This window comes from Sciurus vulgaris (assembly GCF_902686455.1).
Source record: "Sciurus vulgaris genome assembly, chromosome: 16".
NCBI classification, from domain to species: Eukaryota; Metazoa; Chordata; class Mammalia; order Rodentia; family Sciuridae; genus Sciurus; species Sciurus vulgaris.
In genome coordinates this window covers 7,927,209-7,951,486 of record NC_136477.1, presented here as the reverse complement: position 1 = coordinate 7,951,486, position 24,278 = coordinate 7,927,209, and the positions used below count along the sequence as shown (strand labels likewise).

General features: G+C 45.2%; 1 protein-coding gene across 1 annotated transcript; it reads right to left on the bottom strand.

The window, feature by feature from the left end:
- Positions 1 to 7,548: 7,548 nt before the first annotated feature.
- On the bottom strand, positions 7,549 to 23,325 carry ZNF317 (zinc finger protein 317). Its single transcript, XM_079114545.1, has 8 exons — positions 23,144 to 23,325; positions 19,868 to 19,983; positions 15,380 to 15,500; positions 14,290 to 14,429; positions 13,712 to 13,838; positions 13,170 to 13,265; positions 12,006 to 12,088; positions 7,549 to 10,786 (listed from the first exon to the last, which is right to left on the bottom strand). The coding sequence occupies exons 3-8, from the start codon at positions 15,408 to 15,410 to the stop codon at positions 9,467 to 9,469; spliced, it is 1,797 nt and encodes a 598-aa protein (XP_078970671.1). The 5' UTR covers positions 15,411 to 15,500; positions 19,868 to 19,983; positions 23,144 to 23,325; the 3' UTR covers positions 7,549 to 9,466.
- Positions 23,326 to 24,278: the final 953 nt, after the last annotated feature.

Sequence of the window (24,278 nt, the reverse complement as noted above, 5' to 3'; positions counted from 1 at the left end):
CCCAATGACCAGAAATTTTTAAAAATAGGGGCTCTAATGTCTCTGAATAAATAACTGATAGTCTTCATATAGAACCTGCATGGCAAGTACTGTGCTTTTCCATTTGGGACCTCACAGTACAAAAGCAAGGGTCCAGTAATTAGAGCTTTTAGGGTTTACTCTGCCCCAGGAGTAGAGAAGAATCTAGAAAATTAGATTTATTCTTTTGAAGTTTTTCAGGAATGAAATTTACTCCTGGCTCTACAAAGAATTTCAATCTCATAAAATAAGGGGCTTTGGTCTCTGGACAATTCTCTGATCAGTTTTTCAGAATTGCAAACCAAATTTCCTTCCATTTATGCAGTTTTGTCCCCATCCCTAGAATTCTCTATGTAGCAATTTCCACACATAGTTATCAAAAAAAACCCAAAAAACTCTGGACTCCAAACAAGTACCTGTATCTCATCTCCCACGAGAGGAGGAAATGGGGACTTCACTGTGAGCTCTTCCATGTTATCACATGGATGGGAAGATAAAGGATGGGGGCTATAGTGAGGAAGCAGGGAAAGGAAACTAGCACTTGGAAATCAGACTGGGGGAAGGGTGAGCCATTCCTACTCTAAAACAGATCATGGACTGCCTGGGAAAGAACTGTGAGAGATTACAAAGGTACCTGAGGAGACTTCTGGGGGCTCCCTAACTTGATTATGGTGATGGTTTCATGCAGGCTCACACTTCCCAGGTTGAATACTTTAAATAAGTGCTGCTTCCTATATGTCAATTGCATCTCAATAAAACTATTGCCTCCAATTCCATCCACACAAATGGCGTGAATCTACATCATGCACAACCACAGAAACGAAAAGTTGTACCCCATCATGCACAACCACAGAAACGAAAAGTTGTACCCCATTTGTGTACAATGAATCAAAATGCAGTCTGTAAAAATTAAAAAAAAAAAAAAAAAAAAAAAAAAAATATTGCCTCACTTGGATTTTGGCAATAAAGGTATACTGACATTGTGGCAGATGGGAAGTGAACCTCCGCTTGGTCCTTTTCCATAGCCACACCCCTTCTGCTCAGGGATCACCTGAGATTATACTGGCTGAGGCGCTGTGGGCAAACCTGACGCAGAAGGGACTTGCAAACCAGGGGAGCCTGTACTCTTCTGGACCCTTGGGGAATGTGTGCACAGGACCTGCCTGGACTGCTGGAGGATAAGCCTGGAGTGGACAGCAAGTAACTGGCCACCCAACCTGGCAACACACTGCAGATGCCAGTCCAAAAATCTCCCCAGCTGAGTGTAACCCAAATTGTCAACCAAACAATGCTAAACTACACAGATAGTTGTTTGGTTGTTTTTACTGGGGAATGAACCCAGGGCACTCTGCCTCTGAGCTACAAGCTATATATCCTTTTTTTTTTTTTTTTTTTTTTTTTTTTTCATGTTAAGACAAGGTTTGTTAAGTTGCTGAGAGGCTGGCCTTGAACTTGTGATCCTCCTGCCTCCTGCCTCAGCCTCCCTAGTCCCTGGGATTACAGGTGTGTGCCTCTGTTCTTGCCAAATGGTTGTTTTAAACTGTTGTTCTAGGTGAATTGATATGTGACAGAAGCTAATAGAAATTAGTTCCCTTCATTCCATTTCCCAAGAGAGAACAGTGGTTACCTTGATAAATTGAAAATCTCATCAAATGCCAATTTCCAATTAATAGTTGCAAATAATATGCACTCATGTGCCATGAATCTGGGCTGACGGGAAGGGCTGCCTATATGGCTCATCACAGCAGTCCCACAGGATTATACTGCCTAGTGTTTGAAGCGCACCTGATGTTCACAATGATGAAGTCACCTGCACCCAAGAACACATTTTCCCAAACATGTCCCCATTGTTAAGTGACACACATGTATTGTTGGTTCATGATCTGTGTCCTAACCTCCAGCTTTATCTCCTACTTCAATGATCCTTTTTTACTGGGTCTCTGCATCCAGGATTGACAAGTCAATTCTGTTCCTGAATTCTCTTAATAAACCTTCTCACTTAGCTTGCATCGCCTTTTCTACCTGCTGATTGCCCCCAGTTTAACATCCCCTTCTGGGGTCTCCTGAGTGAACTAGCCCTGATAGCCGCCTTATTGTTTCTCTCTCCTCCCAGGCCCTTCCTTGGTTAAGGACAGGAGCATGTCTTATTGATTTCTTTCTTCCCATCCCCTAAGCGTAAGGAACACCATGATATTCATGATGTATATACAGGTTTTGCTCAGGGGAAAACATTTGAGTGGATTGAAACTTCTTCAAATGTTACACAAGGCAGAGATGGGCCCTGCTGGAGTGGCTCCAGCAACTGAAAGTGAGGTAAGGCAGCTGGTTAATTAAAAGTTCCCTCCAGAGAGTAAGACACCTTGTCCTGAGTACTGGCAGGGAAGTGCCATTAATGAGAAGCAAGAGCCCTGGGCCACTTTAGTAATGAATCCCACAGGAATTCATTACTTTTTCCTTCAAATAACTGATGGGACAGATAAATTGGGCGCAGAGGGAACAGTTTTCCTGGATTCCCCAAGTTCCTAATTACAGAAATGGCCCTGCTTTAGTCAATGTTAAGTGTTCTCCTCCCTTGAGGTGTGGCCTCTGTGGTACACATCCTTTATTTTCAATCCTAGGCAAAAGGCAGTAAGTGATTACTATTTCTTTACTAATGAGCTATGAAAACTTTTGACAAAGGCCCACTGAACATTCAGCGCTGCCACTCAGGGATGTGCAACTGCCCTGAATGGTACACCAAGGAACTGCGTGGAAGACTGCAAGTGCAGAGGAAGGCTCTGGAGCTACAGGTGGCCAAACAGAAGACTGGGAAGCCCTACGATCGTGCAGCTGTCCAGGGATCAGCTCAGAGCTCTCCTTCTGAGCCCCACTGATGCACCAGCTGACACAGGTGTGAGGCAGGGAGAAGCAAGTGCTGTTTGAGCCCATGTCCCAGTGTTCAGCTGGAAAGTTGACTTTTTAACCTGTCTCTTCCTCTGCACAAGGTGAATGACAACCTTCCAAGGGTGCTGGAGAGAACAATCTATGTAAATAGCTCGTCTGCTATCTTCTTGGGTTAGGTAGACAAACTATTTAAAGAATGATCATAGCTGGGTATGGTGGTACATACCTTTAATTCCAGCAACTTGGAGGATTCCAAATTCAAAACCAGCCTCAGCAACTTAGTGAGACCCTGTCTCAAAATGAAAAGAAGGGGTGAGGAATGCAGCTCAGTGGTAAAGCACCTCGGGGTTCAATCCCTAGTACTACATAAATAAATAAGCACAAATGTTAGCAGAGATAATTGTCAAGGCACAACATCAAAACTTGTTTTTAGGAAGCAGAAGACTGACTTAGATCTTTGATGAGTAAGTGGATTGATTCAACAATCAGCTTCTATTCTGGAATTCAAAAAGTACCTGTGGTCTAAAGACAAACAGAATCCATGTTGCTTAAACTGAAGGATTTTCTTGGATGAAAGACCAAGATCTTGGAGGTCAAACTAAGTTAGAAGTGAGCCAGAAACAGTGGCACACATCTGTGATCCCAGCTACTTGGAGGCTGAGGCAGGAGGATCACAAGTTTCAGACCAGCCTGGGCAACTTAAAATAAAAATGGGCTTGGGATGCAGCTCAGTGCGAGAGTGATTGATTAGCATGCGTGAAACTGGGTTCTATCAGTACAGTTAAAATAAAACAAAACAAAACAGCACATGAACTTATAAAAATGCAGATGCAACTGCCCTAGAAAACAGGAATAAAAAAGTCAGGTTTTGACATGACTGAGCAAACATTTTCAATACTTGCAACATGAAAGCCAGGGTCTCAATTGCTCTCAGAGCAGAAAGAAATCACCATGCAATCCTTGTAGGCATTCCTGACCTGCCTGTTCATGGAGACTGGGAGGCTGAGATACAGTTGCCTCCAAGGATTTCTGTGAAGACCAAGTTTCCTGAGAAGGTCAAGCAAGCAAACATGACTATGTACCATGCACAGCACAGAGTTCATGGGTTGAGACCCCTCATCTCTCCACACCCTTACTCAACTGTGTTTTCCTTCACAGCACTGACCACCATGTTGCTACACATCCACATCCGTGTGTACTCTGACTCCAACAGTGCAACACAGATGCATGTGAATGTGACTTACACACAGCAAGTGCCTATGAATACCTGGAAAATAAATGTCATCCCTCAAATATCTGTGGGGGACTGCTTCTGGAATCCCCTGCAAATACCAAAATCCTCAGGTACTCAAGTTCCTCTTTCAAAGTGGCCTCATATTTGCATAAGAACATAGCCATACCCTCCCATATATTTTAAATTATTTCTAGATGACTTTTAATAATTAATACAATGTAAATGCTACAGCCATTATACTGTATTGTTTAGAGAAAGACAAAGAAAAGCATCTGTACACATTCAGTATGAACACAGCCACAGTAAGGCTAACTAACTACATAGTACCTGCCAGCAACATTTTTTTTTTTTTCTCCCAGAGATTTTCAATCTGTGTTTGGTTGATTCTGAGGATGTAGAACCCACAGGTCTGACTGGCCGTTAATACAATCAATCAGTTAATTCCCCGTGTATGCAAGAATTTAATACAGAATGCATTTTTAATGTAGTTGATAAAAGCAGCTGTTTACAAAGGAGGTAGACAAATGGGTCATTACAACAGGGTCTCCGAGTACAACATGTCCTACCATTAAATGAACTACTTGCGCCTTCCCAAGAAACACACCCTCATTCACAGCATTGAAAGGACTGGGGATCTCTGGACCAAGAAACCCATATCCAAGCTCAGACACACACTTGATAGACTCCCAAGGATCTTTACAAGGAGAAAGTCAGCATGATACACAAATCTTTTTCAGGCAAACTGCTGAAAATTCCCTGAGAACCCAAGGGAGGGGAGGGCCACTCTACTACAAATCCCATACTCTGTCCCCGGATGAAAATATTAAGCAGTGTGATGCTTTCCCCTGGCAACTCCGGTGAGGAATGACACCTACAGAGGCAGAATGAGATCGTGAAATCAAGCAGTGAACTAAGGAAGCTCACGAAAATGGCAATGTGGGAATGGAAGAAGGCAGAAGGCTACAGGGACTGGGCTTGTAGCCCAGTGGTAAGAGCACATGCCTAGCATGTCCAAGGACACTCCTAGCACTAAATAAAGAAAAAGAAAAAGACGGGGAAGGATTATGAAGCCTGCCAAAGAACCAAGCAAGAGCATAATAATATGAAGAAAAAAATCTGGTCCCAAAGTCTGAGTCCAGTCCTGCTCCTGTGAAACCCAACCCTTTAAACACACTAGGGCAGTCTTAGGATGCATTATATCAGCTGCAGCTGTTTCTCCATGTGGTAGGTTCAGCTGATTGGCAGGTGCTACACAAGGGAATGAACAGAGTCCACTGCAATGAGGTCTGGAGCGTGCACGCCTCGAGATTCTAGTTGGTTCTCCAGGCCCATTCTCAGCCTCCCCAGTCTGGAGCCTGGACTCCCGTGAGTGGGAACATCACTTTGTAATGATGTCAGGTGTATCTGGCTGCTGATGGGGACCTGAGACCTCGTCTCAAGTATCTGAGACAGGGTTGTCAGAGAGATGGTAGAAAAATAAGGAGCATGAAGTGGAGAGTGTGTGGGATAGTTAGTTACCTAAGTTCTAAAAGATAATAAGAAAAGAAAAAACAATAGGGTCATTTCATCCACAATAAGGTAAAGCTGTGCACCATCTCTGCATTAGAAGCACTGGCCAATGCAATCAGACAAGCAAAACCAATTAGACACATAAGAATAGATACAAAAGTAAAGTCATCTCAATTTGCTGTTTGGAATATCTGGAAAACCTCAGAAGAGCAATGATAAAACTGAAAAAAGTAATTCAGTGAAGTAGCAGGTTATAAAAAATTAAGACACAAAGTCAGTAGTTTTCATATACACAAACCGAATAGAAGATGTAATGGCATAAAAAAATATCACTTATGATGAAAGATTAAATACACAGGAAAACTACGTAAGTTTTTAACTGAAGAAGGCAAGAGCGGTTTTTTGCAATGTTGACCATTCTTTCTTGACTTGGTTTTATGGATATATTCTTGTGAAAATTAACTGAGCTGTCCACTCATTAACTAAGCACTTTCTTAATGTTTATATTTCAATAAAACCTGTTTTTAAACACAGGAGGTGTTATCACCACCATACAAATGACCTTAGCATTTGTTAATACAACCTGGCAGTTTCAAATTCCTGGAGAAAGTAATGCTTCAGAAGTCTTGCGTGAGACACCCTGTAGCTGCATGATCCATAACTGGGAAAAATGGAAACAACTAACCGTACCATCAGCAGAAGAGAAAATAAGTTGATATAATACAGAGGATCGCTGTCTCAAGAGTAAAATTGAAAGCACAGCTCTTTTCATCTTGATTCACTAATAAGTCACCCACACCCCACCAATAATCTGGTCACGACGGCACCTTACTTGAATTCTGCAATGGCTTTCCAGTTGGGTTTTGGTATGTACCTTAGCCCTGTGATCCTTTTGAAAATACAAACTTGGTAGTGATCACTGCTCTGTTAAAAACCCTCCACTATCTGCCACACTGAGAATGAAAAGAAAAATTTCTTCCAGTTCACCTACAAAACACTCCTGGTAAGTTCCTGGGGTACAGACCTGAACTTATTATCAATCACAGGGCCCAACCTTGCTCCACTCATCACACTGATTCCTCTGTTGTAACAAGGCTTGTCCAGGTATCTATCATCTTTGAAGTGCCAAGAGTTCTCACCCCAGATTACACTGTCACATGCCCTCAGTATACCTCTGTTCAAATGTACCTTTAAGTGAAAAGCTTTCCTTACCCACCCAAGCTCCCTTCTATTACCATGCTTAATGCTTCTTCCCACTGTATTTACCACATCTGATACACAATATTCTTACTTGTCAGATGTCACAATCCCACCTAAAACATAAGCACCAAGAGGGCAAGAATCCCGAGTCAGGCCCTGGGTATCACAGACCAATGTCTGCGGTCAAACAGGCACGCAAGAGTCAGATACCATGGTTCAAATCCAAGCCCTACTACCTGCCAATGGGCTGGCCTTGGATAAATAACCAAAACTCTATATAGCCTGAGATTCCCCCATGCAAAATGAAGATGCTGACAACACTTGTTTCCTTGAACTTTTGTGAAAACTAACTAACAGGAAGTCCATGACAGAACAGTTTGATTTAGGGCTTTTAGACTTTATGATGTGTTTATCAGGATGTATCTGCATAGTAAGCCAAGGAACATCTAGAGACTTCTATCAAAAAACAAGTCAAGAAAATAAATGTTTAAGGACATCAAAGATTTAAAACATAGCTTTAAAATGTGGTCTAAAGAATTTAAAAACCTATATCCAATAATTCAAAGTATATACATTATACCCATACACAAAGGTAGCAGTTGTTAAATACCAGATATATGGGCCCCAGAGAGCACCCAGCTGGGCTGGGAACCCTCTTCCCACCAAGAAATAAAGCCAACAGAAAAATAATGAAATATTCACAGTGTCATAAACCAGTAATCAGTTTTATTTTTTTCTCATGAAATAGGTCTGGAAGTAACAAACCCAGGAAACCCAGGGTTAATACAGACACTCAAAAGGCCACAGGGAAGCCCTGCTCACTGTGACTTTGCTGCAGTGTTCTCCTTAGACTGGCTTTTGTCCTCATAGCCACAAGACCTTTCAACACTATGTGCTGGATCTCCTTGCAAGGTGAGATGTAGGGAGAAAGGAACCATATGTGGAGGAAAAAATCTAAGTAAGGAGGACCATTTTTCAAGAGCTTTTTCTCAGAAACCTATACAGTGGCCTCTGCTTATTTGTCAATGGCCAGGGTTATGAGATGTGGACAGCACCAACTGCAGGAAAATCTGTTTGAGAGATTTTTTAAAATAGCACCCCTAACTGAGATCTGGATTCTTTTGATATGGAAGTGGATACTGGGGAAGCAACTAGAAGTCTATGCCACTCTTGGCTGGACAGCAGGCCACAAACATACCAAAGGATCCATGTGATAAAGACTTCATGCTTTGATCACAATGCACTGGAATCAGATACCAGTAACGGGCACTATAAAATACCCACGTTATCCACTACGTAACACAATTCTAAAGATGCCATTGGTCAAGTAAATTACCCAGAAGAAAATTAGACATAGCAAGAATGAAGATACAGTAAAAATACTATATACAAACCTTTTTGTGATGAGGCCTAATGGTTATTTAAAGGAGCATCACCTTAAAAATAAAAACTAGAAATTCATGAGCTAGGGCCTGTTTTCAAGATGAGGGACCGTAAGTGCAATCCTGCATTCACTGGACAATACCATCAGGCTTCTCTCCCAGTGAGAATTCTCATACGCACAAGTGAGGGGACTGACATCATTTATACACAGGGACTATCAGCAATGTTAAGTTCTCACAAATTTCTTCCAAGAACCACGTTAATTTAAAAATTTTTAAAAGAAATATCTGTTAATTTGAGTGCTCGCAGTAAGTGCAATGATTCTCAACCTCAGCAATACTGGCACTGGAGGGCACACTATTCTTTGAAGTGGGGGCAGGGGACTCCTGTGCACCATCCTTGGGCCTTGGGCACCATCCCTAAAGTCTTCCCACTATATGCCAGTAGCTCCTGCCCCAGTAACAACCAAAAATGTCTCCTGATGCTGCCAAATGTCTCCTGGGAAACAAAACTGCTCCCTGTCAAGGACCACTACTGTGGACCAAGGCTTAGCAAAGCTTTTCTGTAAATAGCAAGTACTTCAGGCTTTGAGGGCCACAGAGAGTCTCTGCACAAACTCATCCTCCTTAAAAATGAAACAACTATTCTTAGCTTATGAAAGTTGCACAAAAACAGCTGGTCAGTTTGCTCACCCCTTTCATGGACTTCACACATTCACCCTCACTTCACAGGTTTCTCTCTTCAGTGTGATTTCTCTCATGAGGAATAGAGCGCAAGAACAAAAAGACTTCCCCCATCACTACACTGACAAAAATTCTCCCTAGTGTGTCCAGAAAGTTGAGAGAGTGTTGCTGAAATCGTTTTGTCTGCTTGTTTTTGTGGGATGGATCCCAGGGCCTCAGGCATGCTGGGCAAGCACTCGACACAGGCCGCAGTCCAGCCTGCTGAAGTTATTTTGACAGTAAATGCCGAGCAGGGCCCCTCCCCTAAGTTTTCAAGTGTTTAAAAACTAGATGGAGCCGAAGGCTTTTCCACACCAGCTACATCCCCCGAGACATGTGTTCTCACCCATCTCCAAAGCGACAAGAAACTTGTCTTCCTACAGGCTTCACACCCACTGGATTTCTCCTACGTTCCGTGAACTCTTGTGCTCTGTAAGGAGGGAGCTTATGAGATTCCTGCCTCCTTCACATCCAAAGGCTGCTTTCTGATCTGAGTGTTCCCGTCCCCTAAGAGTGCTCACTGGAGCCTTTTCCACACTGAGGCCGGGAAGAGCTTCTCTCCCCGGTGAGTCTTCACGTGGCTCCGGAGGGACGAGTGGTCGCTGAAGGCCTTCCCGCAGGCGAGGCACTCGTAGGGCTTCTCCCCGGTGTGTATCCTCCGGTGCACGTTGAGGTTGGAGCCTATGCTGAAGGCCTTCCCACAGTGGTCACACTCATAGGGCTTCTCTCCCGTGTGACTTCTCATGTGGGTCTTCAGGGTGGACTGGTTCCTGAAGGCCTTCCCACACTGCCGGCACTCCACACGCTTCTTTACCAGATGGATGCTCATGTGTCTCCTCCGTGACAGATAATCACCAAAGACTTTCCCACAGGCTGCACATTCATAGCGTCTCTCTTGGGTGTGTATCTTCCTGTGTGCGGTGAGGTTTGAGCTGGCGCTGAAGGCTTTCCCACAGAGATCGCACCCATAGGGCTTCTCTCCTGTGTGAGAATTCATGTGTGTCTTCAGGATGGACTGGTTTCGGAAGGCCTTCCCACACTGGCGACATTCCACTGGCTTCTTCACAATGTGGACTCTCATGTGTTTCCTCCGTGACAAGAGGTCACCAAAGGATTTCCCACATTCTTTGCATTCATAGGTTTTCTCCACCATGTGGTTCTTCTTGTGCAAATTAAAGTTAGACTTCCAGCGGAAGGCTTTGCCGCACTGTGTGCACTCATAGGGCTTCTCCCCGGTGTGGTTCCTGACGTGTTCCTTCAGGTGTGAGGGGTGCTGGAAGGCTTTCCCACAGTCCTGACACTCATAGGGCCGCTCCCCAGTGTGTGTTCGCTTGTGCGCAATGAGGTGGCAGCTCCTGCCGTAGGCCTTGCCACACTCGTCACACTTGTAGGGTCTCTCGCCAGTGTGGACCCTCATGTGTATCTTCAGGGCCGAGAGGGTGCGGAAGGCGTTCCCGCACTGACTACAGTCGAAGGGCTTCTCTTTGAGGTGGGTCCGTGCATGGCTCCTGAGGGCGGAAGGGTCGTTGAAGGCCTTCCCGCAGTCGCTGCAGCCGTAGGGCTTCTCCCCTGTGTGTATCCTCCGGTGCCGGGTGAGGGAGGCGCTCGTGGTGAAGGCCTTCTGGCACTGCTGACACTCGTGCATCTTCCTCCCATCATACACACTCACGTGCTGGGTGAGGGGCATCCTGCTCTTGAAAGCTGCCCCGCAACTGTGGCGGTGGTAGGGCCTCTTGCCAGGGTGCCTCCCCATCTGCTGAGTAAGATGAGCACCCATGCTGAAGACTTCAAACAAGTGGGCATATTCAGTGGATCTCTCCCCAAGGTGAGCTCTTTCCTGTTGGTGAAGAGAGGAGAGCTGACAATGCATTCTCCACAAACATTACAACCTTCTTTTTCCTTCTGGTGCTAGGGATTGAACCAGAGCCTCACGCATGCTAAGTGCGTGCCGCACCACTGAGCTACCCCATCCCCTTTCAGTCTTAACATTCACACAGAACATTGCTCACCACTATGACTGCAGAGGCCATCATCTGCACTGCAAATGTGCTCTTCCTGCCTCATTTGAACTCTATCCAAGAGAAAAGGCAAATGCTATACGATAAGGCTCCACATGCTACTTTTACAAAGCTATTTTGCACAGTTGGTTTACTCTTTAAAACCAACTGAGCCAGGCAATGATACACACCTGTAATCCCAGTTAGCTACTCTGGAGGCTGAGGAAGCAGTATCCCAAGTTTGAGATCTGCCTTGATAACTGAGACTCTGTTCTCAAATAAAATATAAAAAGAGTATGGATGTAGTTCAATGATAACAGTACTTGCCCAGCACATGCAAGCCCCGAGGATCAATCCCTAGCAATACTAACAAAACCTCACAGAACCAACCAAACTGAGCCTGAACACTCAGTATCTGAGATATGTTATGGAGTTTTTTTTTTTTTTTTTTTTTTTTTTTGCTTTTTCTTGGTTCTAGGGATTGAACTCAAGGGCACTTTACTACTGAGCTACATCCTTAGCTCTTCTAATTTTTTATCCTGAGACTGGGTCTCACTAAATTGCTTAGAGCCTTGCTAAGTTGCTGAGGTTGGCCTCAAACTTGCCATCTTCCACCTCAGCCTCCAGAATTACTGGGATTACAGGTGTGTGCCACTGTGTCTGGCAAGTTATAAAAATATTTACCCATCAAAATTCTGAGTAAGACTGGGGCTAAATTTAGGATTTTCTCCATGGGTCCTCAGTATTTGTGGGTTCCACATCCAGATTTCAATCAACCCTGGTCCCAAAATATTTGAAGAAAAAAATTGCAACTGTACTGAACATGTACATACTTTTTCTTGTCATTATTCCTTAAATTACACAGTAAAATGGGTATTTACATGTCATTTACACTGCCACCTGGAACCATCCCACAGGTGCCGTGATACTACTCAGTGCCTCTGCACCACCCTCTCCTCTTGGCGGGCCACTGTCTGGTTCTTAGGCAGCTTTTCCAGCTACAGTTGCCTGAGGCTCCTCTAATGGGGAGGATCCAGAATGATCTCAGGTAAATCTTACCACTGTCACACCACTGGATGTTTCCTTCCCAAATATATCTTCCATGAGAATTGACCACTTGGTCTTAGATGGAGTGTCCCAATCTGAAAAAAAATTGGCAAAATACAAACCTAATGAAAAAATAAAATGATGGTGACAGAAAGAGGTGGGCTTCTTTGCAAATACTACCTGTACACAAGGAAATGCAACGTGAAAGGGACACACAATAGCAAAATGGTTTTTGAAAATGTGGCTATGTGAGATGTCTGGAAATGAAGGCAGGATAAACTTAAGTAAGTCAAATAGTGCACCATCAGGAAGGGCAAGTGTAAGAGAATGAGACAAGAGACAACAGAGAAATATCGAATCAAAACAATAAAGGGGCAAGCTGGCCATGGTGGCACACACCTATAAACTCAGCAACTTGGGAGGCTGAGGCATGAGGACTGCAAATTCAAAGCAGCCTCATCAACTCAGCAAGGCCCAGGCAACTTAGTGAGACCTTGTCTCAAAATAAAAAATAAAAGGGTTTGGTGGTAAAGTGCCCCCAGCCTTGATCCCCAGCACCTAAATAAACAGAGGAAGAGCAACCCAAGGATTCGTGTGAGAATGAATGGCCAGTAAAAAAACAGCATCTTCTAATTTCCCCAGGTGACATTATCTAATATGCTTCCCTGCTAAAGTCTGGAGGTCATCTGTCCCCCAGAGGTTTTGTGCTGGAGGCCTGGTCCTCAGTGTGGTCACTCTGAGGTGGAACTCTGAGGAGACATAGGGCCTGCTGTGAGGTGATCCAGTCACAGGAGTTGTGACCTCAGATGGAAGTGATACTGTTCTCCTGGGCCAACTGGTTGTGATCAAAGTGGGCTGTTACGAAAACAGGGAGACTGGCCCGTCCTCAGTCTCCTGCTTCCTGTCTCACCATGGGATCTGTCCCTCTAAAATATACTTCACTGAGATGCCACCTGCCACACTGACACAGCATGTGTGTATGTGCTGGGGACAGGAGGGGCTTACCAGGATGAGGAGCCTCCAGTTCTGTGAACTGATGAAACCTCCTTTCTTTACGTTCTCCCCAGCCCCGGATCCTTTTCTAAGAACAGGAAATGGCCCACGCACTCCCTCACTCCAATCTCTGACCAGAGCTGACAGTCTAAAGCACTCCTCTTTGCCCTACTGCTGGCTCACCTGGACAGGTGCCTTGCTGGATGCACCTCTCCTCTGTCCTCGGCTCGTCTTCTTGCTCCAAGTGCGAGATGAGGCTAGGTTTGCCAACCTGATACCCTGCTCACAGGGAAAGGCACGTGTTGAGAGAGGACTGTGCAGAGGACAGTCCTTTCATTAGACTGGGGCCAATGTTTTCATCTTCAGGGTTCTGAAGGTGGACAAGTCTGACTCAAGAGTAACAGATGACGGTGCCACACTTCTAACACAGCAGAAGCCTCTGAGGACAGAAAACAAACAAACCACACCCACACCTTTTCTCTCCAAAGGAATGGGGATTTCTTATCTCAAAAGCCCGTGTCCACCCTCAGACACAAAGTCGGGAGCCTCCAACATCAAAAAAACAATTGGGGCTCAAAACCTCTGGGAGACACCATGAGGGTGGGCAGCTGTTCTGCTTCTTCAGTTGTGTTTCAAACCCCTGCCTGGTTTCTGGGTCACAGCAAGTACTTCAACAAAAACATCTGATTCTGGCATGAACGAATGAGGAACGAGGCCAGGTTTACCCAGTGAAGTGAGGTTGCTATAGTTCTCCAGCATCACATCCTTGTACAGTTTTCTCTGAGAGGAATCCAGCAGGGGCCACTCCTTCTCAGTAAAGTCCACAGCTACATCCTGGAAAGTCACGGATTCCTGAAACACCACACACATCTGGGGTAAGAAACTAGCCTGTTAGAGTTCACAGGAAGATGAAGACAGGATTTCCAGCTGGTGTGTCCTCAAACACTGTCTCTTCCCCAAGAGGGGATCTCATCCTCTCCCTGCTTCAAACACAACTCTACAAGGCATTGGGTGGCTCTCCATGTGGAGCCTATGAGGGCTCCTAGCTTTATCCCCTGCTCCCGCCTGTCTCTAGGGTTGAGCACAGGTGGGCCTCAGCACTCATGCTCAGAGAAACATTTCCTACATAAATCACTTCCTTTGATTTTCCAGGTACTAGGATAAGCAGTTGCCCTTCCTTAGCTTTTTGGGTCCTGATCATGCAACTGTCTGGGTAAATGAGGATCTGAAAAAATTTAATGTGCAATGATGGAGGCTTTATAGGAAACATTTGCACCCACATGGGCCCTGAGATCTGGTATACCTGAGAAGAAAGACTGTTTGGTGTATCAGGCTCCAAACCATGGCAAGCAAACAGGTCTAAATTCTGGGGACAAGAACGGTGTTTTGAAGAAAGAGGAAATTCTGACTCTCGGAGACACGCAGGGTCCTGGGTGGACACAGCTACAGGAGAAAAGAAGCTCCATGAGAATCACGTGTCTCCCAAGTGTTACATCCCCAAACAACACAGACACCCCATTTGTGAACCACAGCAGCCCTGCACCTCTCAAAGACAGAGAGAGGTGCCAGGCCTACCTACCCATAAGAAGCAGCACACAGATCAAGTATTTCATACCCCCAATGTGTTTCAGATTGTGAGGGGCTTTAGAACATTTGCATATACATGAGGTATCTTGGGATGGAGATTGAATCAAAACACAAAATTCATTTATGTTTCAAAGCCATACAGGGACCCTGAAGGTAATTTTATAGAACACCTTCAGTGCCTGAATGCCCCTACTCCAGTACTGGGGATGAAACACAGTGTGTGCTAGGCAAGCCCTCTACCACTGAGCTGCATCCCCAGTCCATTTTATTATTTTGAGTCAGGGTCTTACCAGGTTGCCCAGGATGGTCTCAAACTTGCAAACCTCAGGCTCCAGAGCTGGGATTACAAGAGTGCACCACCACACCCAGCTAGCGTGCTTAAGCTTTGACTGGAATTTTCCCACTTGAGGCATCATGCTAGCATTCACAAAGACTCAGAATCTGGAGCATGTTGAACATTTCACTTAGGGATGCTCAACTTGTACATAGTCTCAATTTCTGAGTGAAGAAACTGAAGTTCTGAGAGGTAGAGCTATTACTTTGCTCTAATTTTATCAAAATAACAAATGGATAGTACATGGTCCCCCACCCCCTGTATACCCTCTTCACACACCAACCAAATATTCTCTCTCCCCTCTCCCAAACCCCCGAAGACCCTGAATCAGACACAGTGGCCGGTGGCTCCCAGCATCCATCAGCTCGCCCGTCCTCCCCTGACAGCCCTCCCTGTGTGTCCCCCATGTCTCCATGAAGCAGGGGCCACTTATACTCAATGCCCAAGACTAAGAGTTGACCCAGGAACTTACCAAATGTGGAAGACAAACCAAGAGCTGCCATCCTGTGTGGACGGGTCAGCTTCCTAGGTAGCGGGGCACTGGGGAAACAGGAGGCTTTCTCCCAACTTCACGGCACTCTGCAAGCTGGCATCTGTGGTAATGAGGGAAGTGGGAGTCAGAGGCTGGCTGTCTCTCCTGATCACTGAGGACAACTCTGAGTTTTGCTTTTTGGCATTTTTCTCTTCTGAGCAGCAAGTTATCTAATCCTAGAACTTTACCTCATGTAGGAAAAATCTCTGGGTGATGTGGCAGAAGCTCCCTGACTGGCCTCAAGTAGGATACACTTCCACTCTCCCCAGCGATATGTCACCAAGCACAACTGCTCAGCCCCTCTCACTGAATCCTCTGACCTCAGGCTATTGACCTTCCTTACACCATCGAGGTCCCCTGTCACTGAGGATGGCTCCATCCAGGACGCAAGTTCCTACCTCCAGTGCCTCTGGCACCCACACTCCACACCAGCACACACAGCCCTGGGTCACGGCCTTGACCCCTTCACCACTGGACTCAGCCTCACCTCTTGTGGGTTGGGAATATAGCTCAGTGGTACAGAGCTCACCTGGCATGCACGAGGACCCTGGCAAACAGGCAAAACAAAACCGAAAGAGAAAAAGAAAAAAGAAACGGGCTCTCTGGACAAAATGTCCTACACATCTTTCTCCTATTACCGCGCCCTTAAGAGAAGACTGCAGGCACCTGTGCTTCTGCCATGGCGCTCTCAAAGCCACCTCTTCTCACTGCCCACAATCCAACAACTCAACCATCTCTCTGTCCAAATTCCTTCATCTTTCTGCCTATTATAACCCCTATCCAGCAAGACAAGTCCTGATGATTCCAGCCGTCAGTCTTCTCCTCCCTGCAGGTACTTGGAAAGACCAGTGTGCACACAAGTGAAGTCTCACTGATGGTATAGGAGCTAAGTCACAAGCCCCAGAGGGGCATCTACACTAAATAAGCAAACCAAGTACCCCACCTTCCAGTCTCCCAGAGACCAAGAAAAGCTCACCAGTGTTTCTGAATTAGAAATTTTCCTCACTGTTACCCTTACTTTCAGCAAATAATCTTACATTTCACTCCACAGCAATCACAACGGAAAAAACATACCCTGGCAAAGAACTGGAGAATGAAGATTAAAACTCAGTTTTCATTATACATAAAGTACCTAAAAATAAATCAAGTAAAAGCTGTGCATGACCTTGACAATAAAAGGACCACTGGAGATTTGGAAGCAGGTACTTAAAGCAAGCTTAAGAGACTTGCCAGAAAATAAGACAGCAAGCGGTGGTGTGGGCAATGGGCTCCAATTTCCCGAACTGCAAAATGTGAGTTCTTCTTCCTGAGGTGGTGAGAGTGGAGGTCTGTCTGATCAGTACCATTTGAGTGAGATTATGGAGGCCGAAACAGAATCAGGTGACAATACTGTCACCATCCAGCTGAGATGGTGTATTTCCAACAAATATTAGTTCCTTTCCTTTTCTGCTAATGCAGTGTCAGGAAATGCAGGGCTATTAACCAGCACTCATTTATTTCTCCACAGCATCATACCTCTGTCAACTGAGGTTAGACGCTGCTGTCTTTTGGATATGAAGAGGTTTCACAAGCCTTCTCGGGTAAGCTTTCAGACAATTTCAAGTGTGAATGATTCTCATCTACGAAGCCCTTTCCAAGTCACTGTGCCCTTGGGATTAAACATCAGATTACCACTGAGGAGAGGCCCAGACAGGGTGACAGAGACTCAGCCACAGAGGCACACACTGTCTCCATCCTCGGCTCCTTCCCACTCATTGGTCAATGCTCAGTCAGCAGCTTCTCCAGGTGACATCTCCTGCACTTTTTTTGCCAACATCACTGCCAATACTAGAAGTGACATACACAGGGCTTACGATGGACTATATATGAGTCTTTGCAGGAATCATCTCATTTAATCCTCACAATCTGCCTAGATAGAAGATAAGCAGTATCCTGAGGAAACCAGGTTCAGTCCACAGGTACAGACAAGGTGACCTATGTCATCTCCGTAGGCCCCGTATGTGAACTCCTTGACATGAGTATTTTCCCCGCTCAGTGCTGGGGATGGAAGACAGGGTTTTGCACATGCTTGGCAAGCCCTGTACCACTGAGTCACACTCCGGTCCTGACACCAAAATTTGATCCTTATTTTGCCTGACCTTCCAACACATGACCCTGATTCCTGGGAGTACCCCTGTGTTAGGCTGCCATGGTCCTTGCCTTAGATTGTCATCCCACACACTCTTTTTAAGACTCACTCCAGTCCTCCCTCCTCTCCCTGCCCATAGGGGTCAGGGTTCTCCCGGGCCCATCCACACTCATCCCACAACATCACACCCTGAAATCCACGCCTGCTAGGGTGCTGACATCCAGGGTCTGAGGCCCCTGGTAACCTCACTTCTGTGTTAGCCGAGTTCTGCCCACCAGGGCCCTCCTGACAGTAGGTTCATGAAGCCTCAGCTTTTCCATCTGGACACTGAGCATTTGAACGCTGGGTCATGGAATTCTACGTGCTTGCTGAACACTCTAAGACACCATTACCATAAATGACTAGTGACAGTTCCACAGACCGTTTCACAGACTAAGAACACTTGTCGTAGGCACCTCAATCAAGAAGAGCAGGAAGAAGACAAAGGCAGCTGAACACGTCCACTGCCATGTCCAGAAGGAACCAAAGTGAACATCTGAAGGTGGACAAACCGCCAGCTCCCACCTCAGGCAACCCCGCCCTCCCACCAGCTCGGGGCAAAGTGCTCCTACTCGCCTGAGACTCTCATTCCTTCCTACACTCTCCATCCAAATCACCAGCAAATCCTAACTGTATCTTCAAGACGTATCCAAATACTTGGCCACTGCTCACCCTTCCAGTATGACTGCCGTGGCCCAGGGCAACACTTCTCTTCTTGATCATTCCAGCAGCTCCATACCCAGCCTCCCAGCTTCTCTCCTTATCTCCCTTTAGTTTACGTGGAAGTCACAACTTTGCTGGTAAAATGTATATCGCACCATTCCTATTCAAAGTCTTCTGATGATGCACCAGTGCCACCTCACAACAAGCTCTCCCCATTGCTCATCCACCTGTTACACAAGCCTTCTTGCTGGGCCTCATGCCCACCCAAGCAGTCTACCTCAGGACCTTTGCACTTGCTTTTCTGTTTACGATGTTATTCCAGCCTTCTCAGTGTGCTGGCTCTCACTCCTCCTTCAGATCTTCAATCAACTGTCTCCTGACATGGTATTTACTCACAGCTTTATCTGAAGTGCAAACCTTTGCCTTCATCCATCCACATTCCCCATTCCTTTTCCTAATTGGGTAGGAATGAACCCACAGGTGCTTTATCACTGGGCTACATTCCTAGTCCTTTTTATGTTTTATTTTGAGATAGGGTCTTGTCAAATTGTATAGGGCCTTGCTAAAGTGCTGAGCCTGGCCTTGAACTTGTAATCTTCCTGCCTCAGCCTCCGGAGCCATCAATGAAGCCCTGGGTTCAATTCCCAGCATCACAAAAAAGAAAATAAAGTAGAAGTCTATGTGTAGCTCACGTTACTAGTTCATGCTAAGATGGGGGCAAAAAAGCTGACTAAACCAACTGAAATCCTGGTCATTTTGGTCATGGATGATGAGCAGGAAGGGGGGTGCCTGGAGAACTGCATTGTTTCCTACACTTTGGTCCAGACGTGCTCACAGCCCACCAGTCAGAACAAGTCATATGGCCCTGCTAACTCCAAGGATCCTGGGAAAGGTAAGCCAGCAGAGAACGGCCACTAAGCATTACCACGTCTCTTGCACATACTATGTAGTTTACTCGTGTTTAGTTCTGTTTGCTTCCTGTATGCCCAACTAGACAACAATCTCCAGGGGGTAGGAATGTTTTACTTTTTCTAATGTTGTGTTCAGTTTCAGAGCTGGAGCAGTGCCTCTTATAAAAAATTCAGAGTGGTCTGGGGGTATAGCTCAGTATACAGCAACTGCCTGGCACGCACAAAAATCTGGGTTAAAGTCCCTAAAATGCAAAAAAACAAACCAAAACACAAAAAGATAGGAACAGAAGGGAAGAGAGGAAAAGGGGGAGGGAAGGAGGGAGGGAGGGATGGAAGGAGGGAGGAGTGAATGAATGAATGAATGAAAACTGATCTACATTTGCCTTCACTGTGGGACAGTAACAGGCCTTGGGAGGAACAGAGGAAGAGCCTATGGAAATTTGAGGACTGGAGTCTTCTGAAAGGTCCTGAGAAAATAATGGCTACCAAGGGACTAAGACATAACCATGTGGCTTAGTCCCGCACCTGGAGCCCCATCATCTACCACCCTTCATGTGGGGCAAAGGACTCAGGAGGCTCAAGCTTAGAAAATGCACCCATTATCAAATTCAGGCCTGTGGGACCCTTTCAATGTTCCAGAATAATGCAAACCAGAGGCCAGAGCAGAAATTCTGGGTCATCTCTCACCTTAATGACTGTACCACTTTCACAGCTCATCAGTGCTGAATGAGAGTCATCAAAAGTTGGTAGTCCTGAAGAGAGACACAGCAGGAAGCCTGGGGCTGGATGTACAGCACAGGCATCTAGGAAGAAATGCAAGTCCATGAACTCAGAGAGGTTTTCTATGAGGCACACAAAACAATGAAGATCAGAATGACATCACATGGATAAAGGAGAATGGAGAGATTACCATTGCAGAGTTAGAGTCTTTTAATTTCTCCTCAGCTTTTCATGATGCAGTAAAAACAGTTCCACTGTAACATTTCAGCAACTCTTACTCTACTCTAAAGAGGTTCAGGGAGAGGAGTAGGGGGGAGGCAAGCACGGTGCCTGGGCACAGAATTTAAGACACTTCCAGCCTCACATGAATACAGAGTTGGCACCAAGGGTGAGTGCGTTCTTGAATCAGCACCCCAGGAACCTCCCATACCCCAACTCAATCCCAGCACACTGGTCACAATGACAGATCTGCCTCTTCCATCTAGTTACAGGCTAACATTAATTTTGCCCTTTCAGATGGTTCCAATATAAGTTCTCTTTTGTGGCTGTGGTTCCTCCAATATAACTTTAGTTCTATATTCAACTTTACAATCCTGCACCAGGATATTCAGAATTAATATATGCAAACACTATAGGCACAATAATTCTTTTACTACTGTTTGCCCTTGCTACAACTATTTCAACCTGTGTTACTCATGCAAGGAAACACACACAAAGCAACAAAGATTGTGAGAACATCATATATCTGTTGTTTTCTCGGTCAAGAAGTGTGCTGCATTAGTAACTTGGTATTTATATATACAGCACAATCTTTAAGCTTTTAGCCAACTAAATATAATGTTGCAGGAGCTAGAAGGGCAGAGTGAGATTTGTTTCCAACAGGCAGTATAGGTACCCTGACTAAACCTTCCTCTCAAACCTATTTTTAAAAAGCAACACAGGTGTGGTGGCCCAGGTCTGTAATCACAGGGGCTCAGGAGGCTGAGGAGGGGGATTAAGTTCAAAGGCAACCTCAGCAACTTAAGTGAGGCCCTAAGCAACTTAGTGAGACCCTGTCTCCAAATAAAAAAATAAAAAGGACTGAGGATGTGGCTCAATGGTTAAGTGCCCAAGTTCAATTCCTGGTACGAAAAACAAAACAACACAAAATACAGACATATAATACCTTTTAAACCACTCATGAGCTGACAATAAGCATTTAGCAATTTAAAAAACTGTAATCGAGGGGCTATGGATATAACTCAGAGGTGGAGTACTTGCCTAATGTGCTTAAGGCCCTGGGCTTAAGCCCCAGCACTGTAAATAAATAAACTAAATTTCTAAAAGAGCAAATTCAATTACTGAAATAAAAGCAAAACAGAAAACCACCACCACCATCACCACCAGACCACAACAAACTCCCCTAAGTGAAGAACTTTAGATTACATGCAACCAAATAAATGAATTGTGTTTCCTAGCATGACCCAGAGTGTGATCTGTAGGCCAGCACACAAGCTTGCTTGGGATGATGTAATAATTCTGACAGCCAGATCATATGACAGTCAAACTGACTGAGACTTGATGGATGGGCCTAAGAACTGGCGCTTCGACAAGTTCTACAGGTGACGCTATAGACACTTAAGTTTAGGAACTAGTTCTACAAAATGAACATCAGGGCAGCACAGAAAAGAGATGAAGAGAAAACATTCCGAAAGGAAGAGAGAGGTGGGGGGGGGGGGGGGAGGAGGGGAGGGGGAGAGAGAGAGAAATGAAGAGTATGAAGATGGTTAGGAGCCAGGTGCTATGACTCATGCCTATAATCCCAGCTACTCCAGAGGCTGAAACAGGATGATATAAGTTGATGGTCAGCCTCAGCAACTTAGCTAGACTGTGTCTCAAATTTTTAAAAAATTTTACAAAGGGCTGGGGATGGAGTACCACTGTGTTCAATGCCTAGTATCCAGTTGATAAATATCCTTTGAAAGTGTCAATATTTTCTAAATTAATACATAGATTCAACTCAAATTAAAAACAAAAGCCCAGTTTGTGAAATCTGGCAAATTTATTTTCGAATTTAAGCCATGGCATTTCTAAAACTAACTGCTACAAGTTAAGTACTTCACCTATACGTTATTTAGAAATCTTTAAATTATGGATGTGTACTTGCAGTAATATGGAAAAAAGGATATCTATGAAAAGTACTTAAGCATGTGAGTCTATTCACAGATAATTACCAAAATTACAAAGTGTATTTTTGGGAAAGCATATATAAACAATAAAATTTATAAAGAAAATCATGTGGAGTCAGGTGCACTACACTATTCAGGAGGATCACAAGTTGTAAGCCAGTCTGGGCAACTTGGAGACCCTGTCTCGAATAAAATTAACCACCAGAAAGGGCTGGGCAAGTACTTCAGTGATAGAGCTCTGGCCAGTACACTAAGAAGGAAAGAAAAGAATAGAAAAGAAAAACAGAGAGGAGGAGGAAAGAAACTAAGAAAGTCATGAGGAAGAGGAGGAGCACACAAGTTCTGAGGCTAAATGACCTCTTTCTTGGCCTCGTCTGAGGATCCACATTATTGTCCTTTCAATTCTAAGTCTGTGTGTGAGTTTTCACATCTTTTCTTTCATTCTTCTTTGGGGGTGGGGTGGGGTATATGCCCTGTTTTTTAATTTTCAAGTATTTAAAAGGAAAAGGTTAAACAACACAAAATAAGATGGCAAAATCCAAGGCAAAATATCAGTAACCATTACCAGTATGAGTGGTATAACCCTCAAAAAGTTAAAAAACGGAATGTGAGACTGTATTCTAATGCTACTTGTAGGCCACTTACACAAGAATGACAACTAAAATAAGTAAGTGCGGCGGAGATTTAATATATACAAGGAACTATTCAAGTTGAATGCAAACAACAACGAAAAGCTGCGTGCCCACATTAACGTTAACAAAACCGACTGTCTAGCGCCGAGTCTCCAGGTCCGGCCGCCCGCTCAGCCCGGCTCCGGGCTCCGCGGGCCCGGCCGCCCCCACCTCCAGGGCTCCATTCCTAAACCAGGTTCCCAGAACCTCCCCCGTCACTCAACGGCGGGCAACTTCCGCTCCCGCATCAGCAACCTCTCACCCCGCCATCGAAGACGCACCCCCTGCGTGCCTGCCTGGCCTCCCGGCCCCCTCATTTCTACCCCTGGTCCCCCGCATCCAGGGCCTCTCGGGTCCTCAGGGATGCGGCGGGTGGGAGGGTTAGTGATGAAAACCGGGCTTACAGGGCTGGGGTACAACCGAGAGAGCAGAGGTCTCGGAAGCTGCCGCCGAAGGATAAGAAATTCATACGACAGGCCCCATATGCTGCGGGGAAGCCGAGAGCCCCCAACAGATCGAAGGGAGAAGTCGTACACCTCTCCTTTGCCCATGTGTCTTACTGTAATCGCCTCTCGAGAGTAATGGCTTCCGCTTCACTTCCGCCTTCCAAATCTCGCGGTACCTCATTGGCTACTTCTAGCCCGGAAGCCAGGACAGACAGGATTCTGGGAAATGTAGTTCATAAACCTTAACTGACGTGGCGGGCCTGCCAAAGTGTCAACTCACCATCCAGCATACTTTCCCAACTTCTAATCATCTGGCTGCCTCCGGGCTCAGTCCTCAGCCGCCTTCTTTTCCTATAATCATTCACTCTCTGGTAGCAGTGAATCTCACTGCTTTAAGTACTGTTGAGGCTTTAAAGTTTCAGTCCACAACTCTAAATTGTGTTCCTGAGACATTTGCCACTGGCATAGTTTATAGAACTGTTAAAATGCTGCAAATCAAATTCATTCAAAACCTTCTCAGCCTGAAATAGCAGATAGCCCTTTCCACAGTACTGGGAATTAAACCTAGGAGTGCTGTACTTCTGAGCTACACAGTCCTTTTTGTTTTTTACTTGAGACAGGTTCTAAGTTGTCTAGGCTGGCCTCGAAATTGCAGTCCTCCTGCTTCAGCTTTCCTAGCAGCTGGGATTACAGATGTGCATCTCTGTGCTTGGTTTTGAACTTGTTTATTTTAAATCTTGGTAACACTGTACCCTTTTAATCTGTTCCACACATGTCCACCACAGAATGTTGTCAGTTCTACCTTGAATGTCAACCTACAACCTCACCATTTTACCAAGAGGATTTTACTTGCTTCTGAGTCAAGAAAATTGTAGTGGGACCTGAAAAAAATCAAGGTTAGAGTTTTGAAAGGGGTCCTCTTTTACCATCCTTTGCCAAACAGTTAAAAGGTCCAGCTTCAAGGTGAGGGCATTTATCTGGAACAGGTAAGTTTGGAAAAGTCCAAGAGAAGTCTTGGCATGGCCCTGATGATCTCATCTAGCTCTAATTGCCTCTGGAAAGCCCTGCCTCCAATACTGTCAATATATGAACT

Excerpts from the sequence above, each read along its gene's own strand:
- ZNF317 (XM_079114545.1), bottom strand. The coding sequence starts at position 15,410 with ATGGCAGCTCTTGGTTTGTCTTCCACATTTG. Across the intron at positions 13,266-13,711 it reads TAGCAACCTCACTTCACTGG|GGTATCAGGTTGGCAAACCT; the intron begins GTAAACCTGGCC and ends CCCTGTGAGCAG. Across the intron at positions 12,089-13,169 it reads CCAGCAAGGCACCTGTCCAG|ATTGGGACACTCCATCTAAG; the intron begins GTGAGCCAGCAG and ends ATTTTTTTTCAG.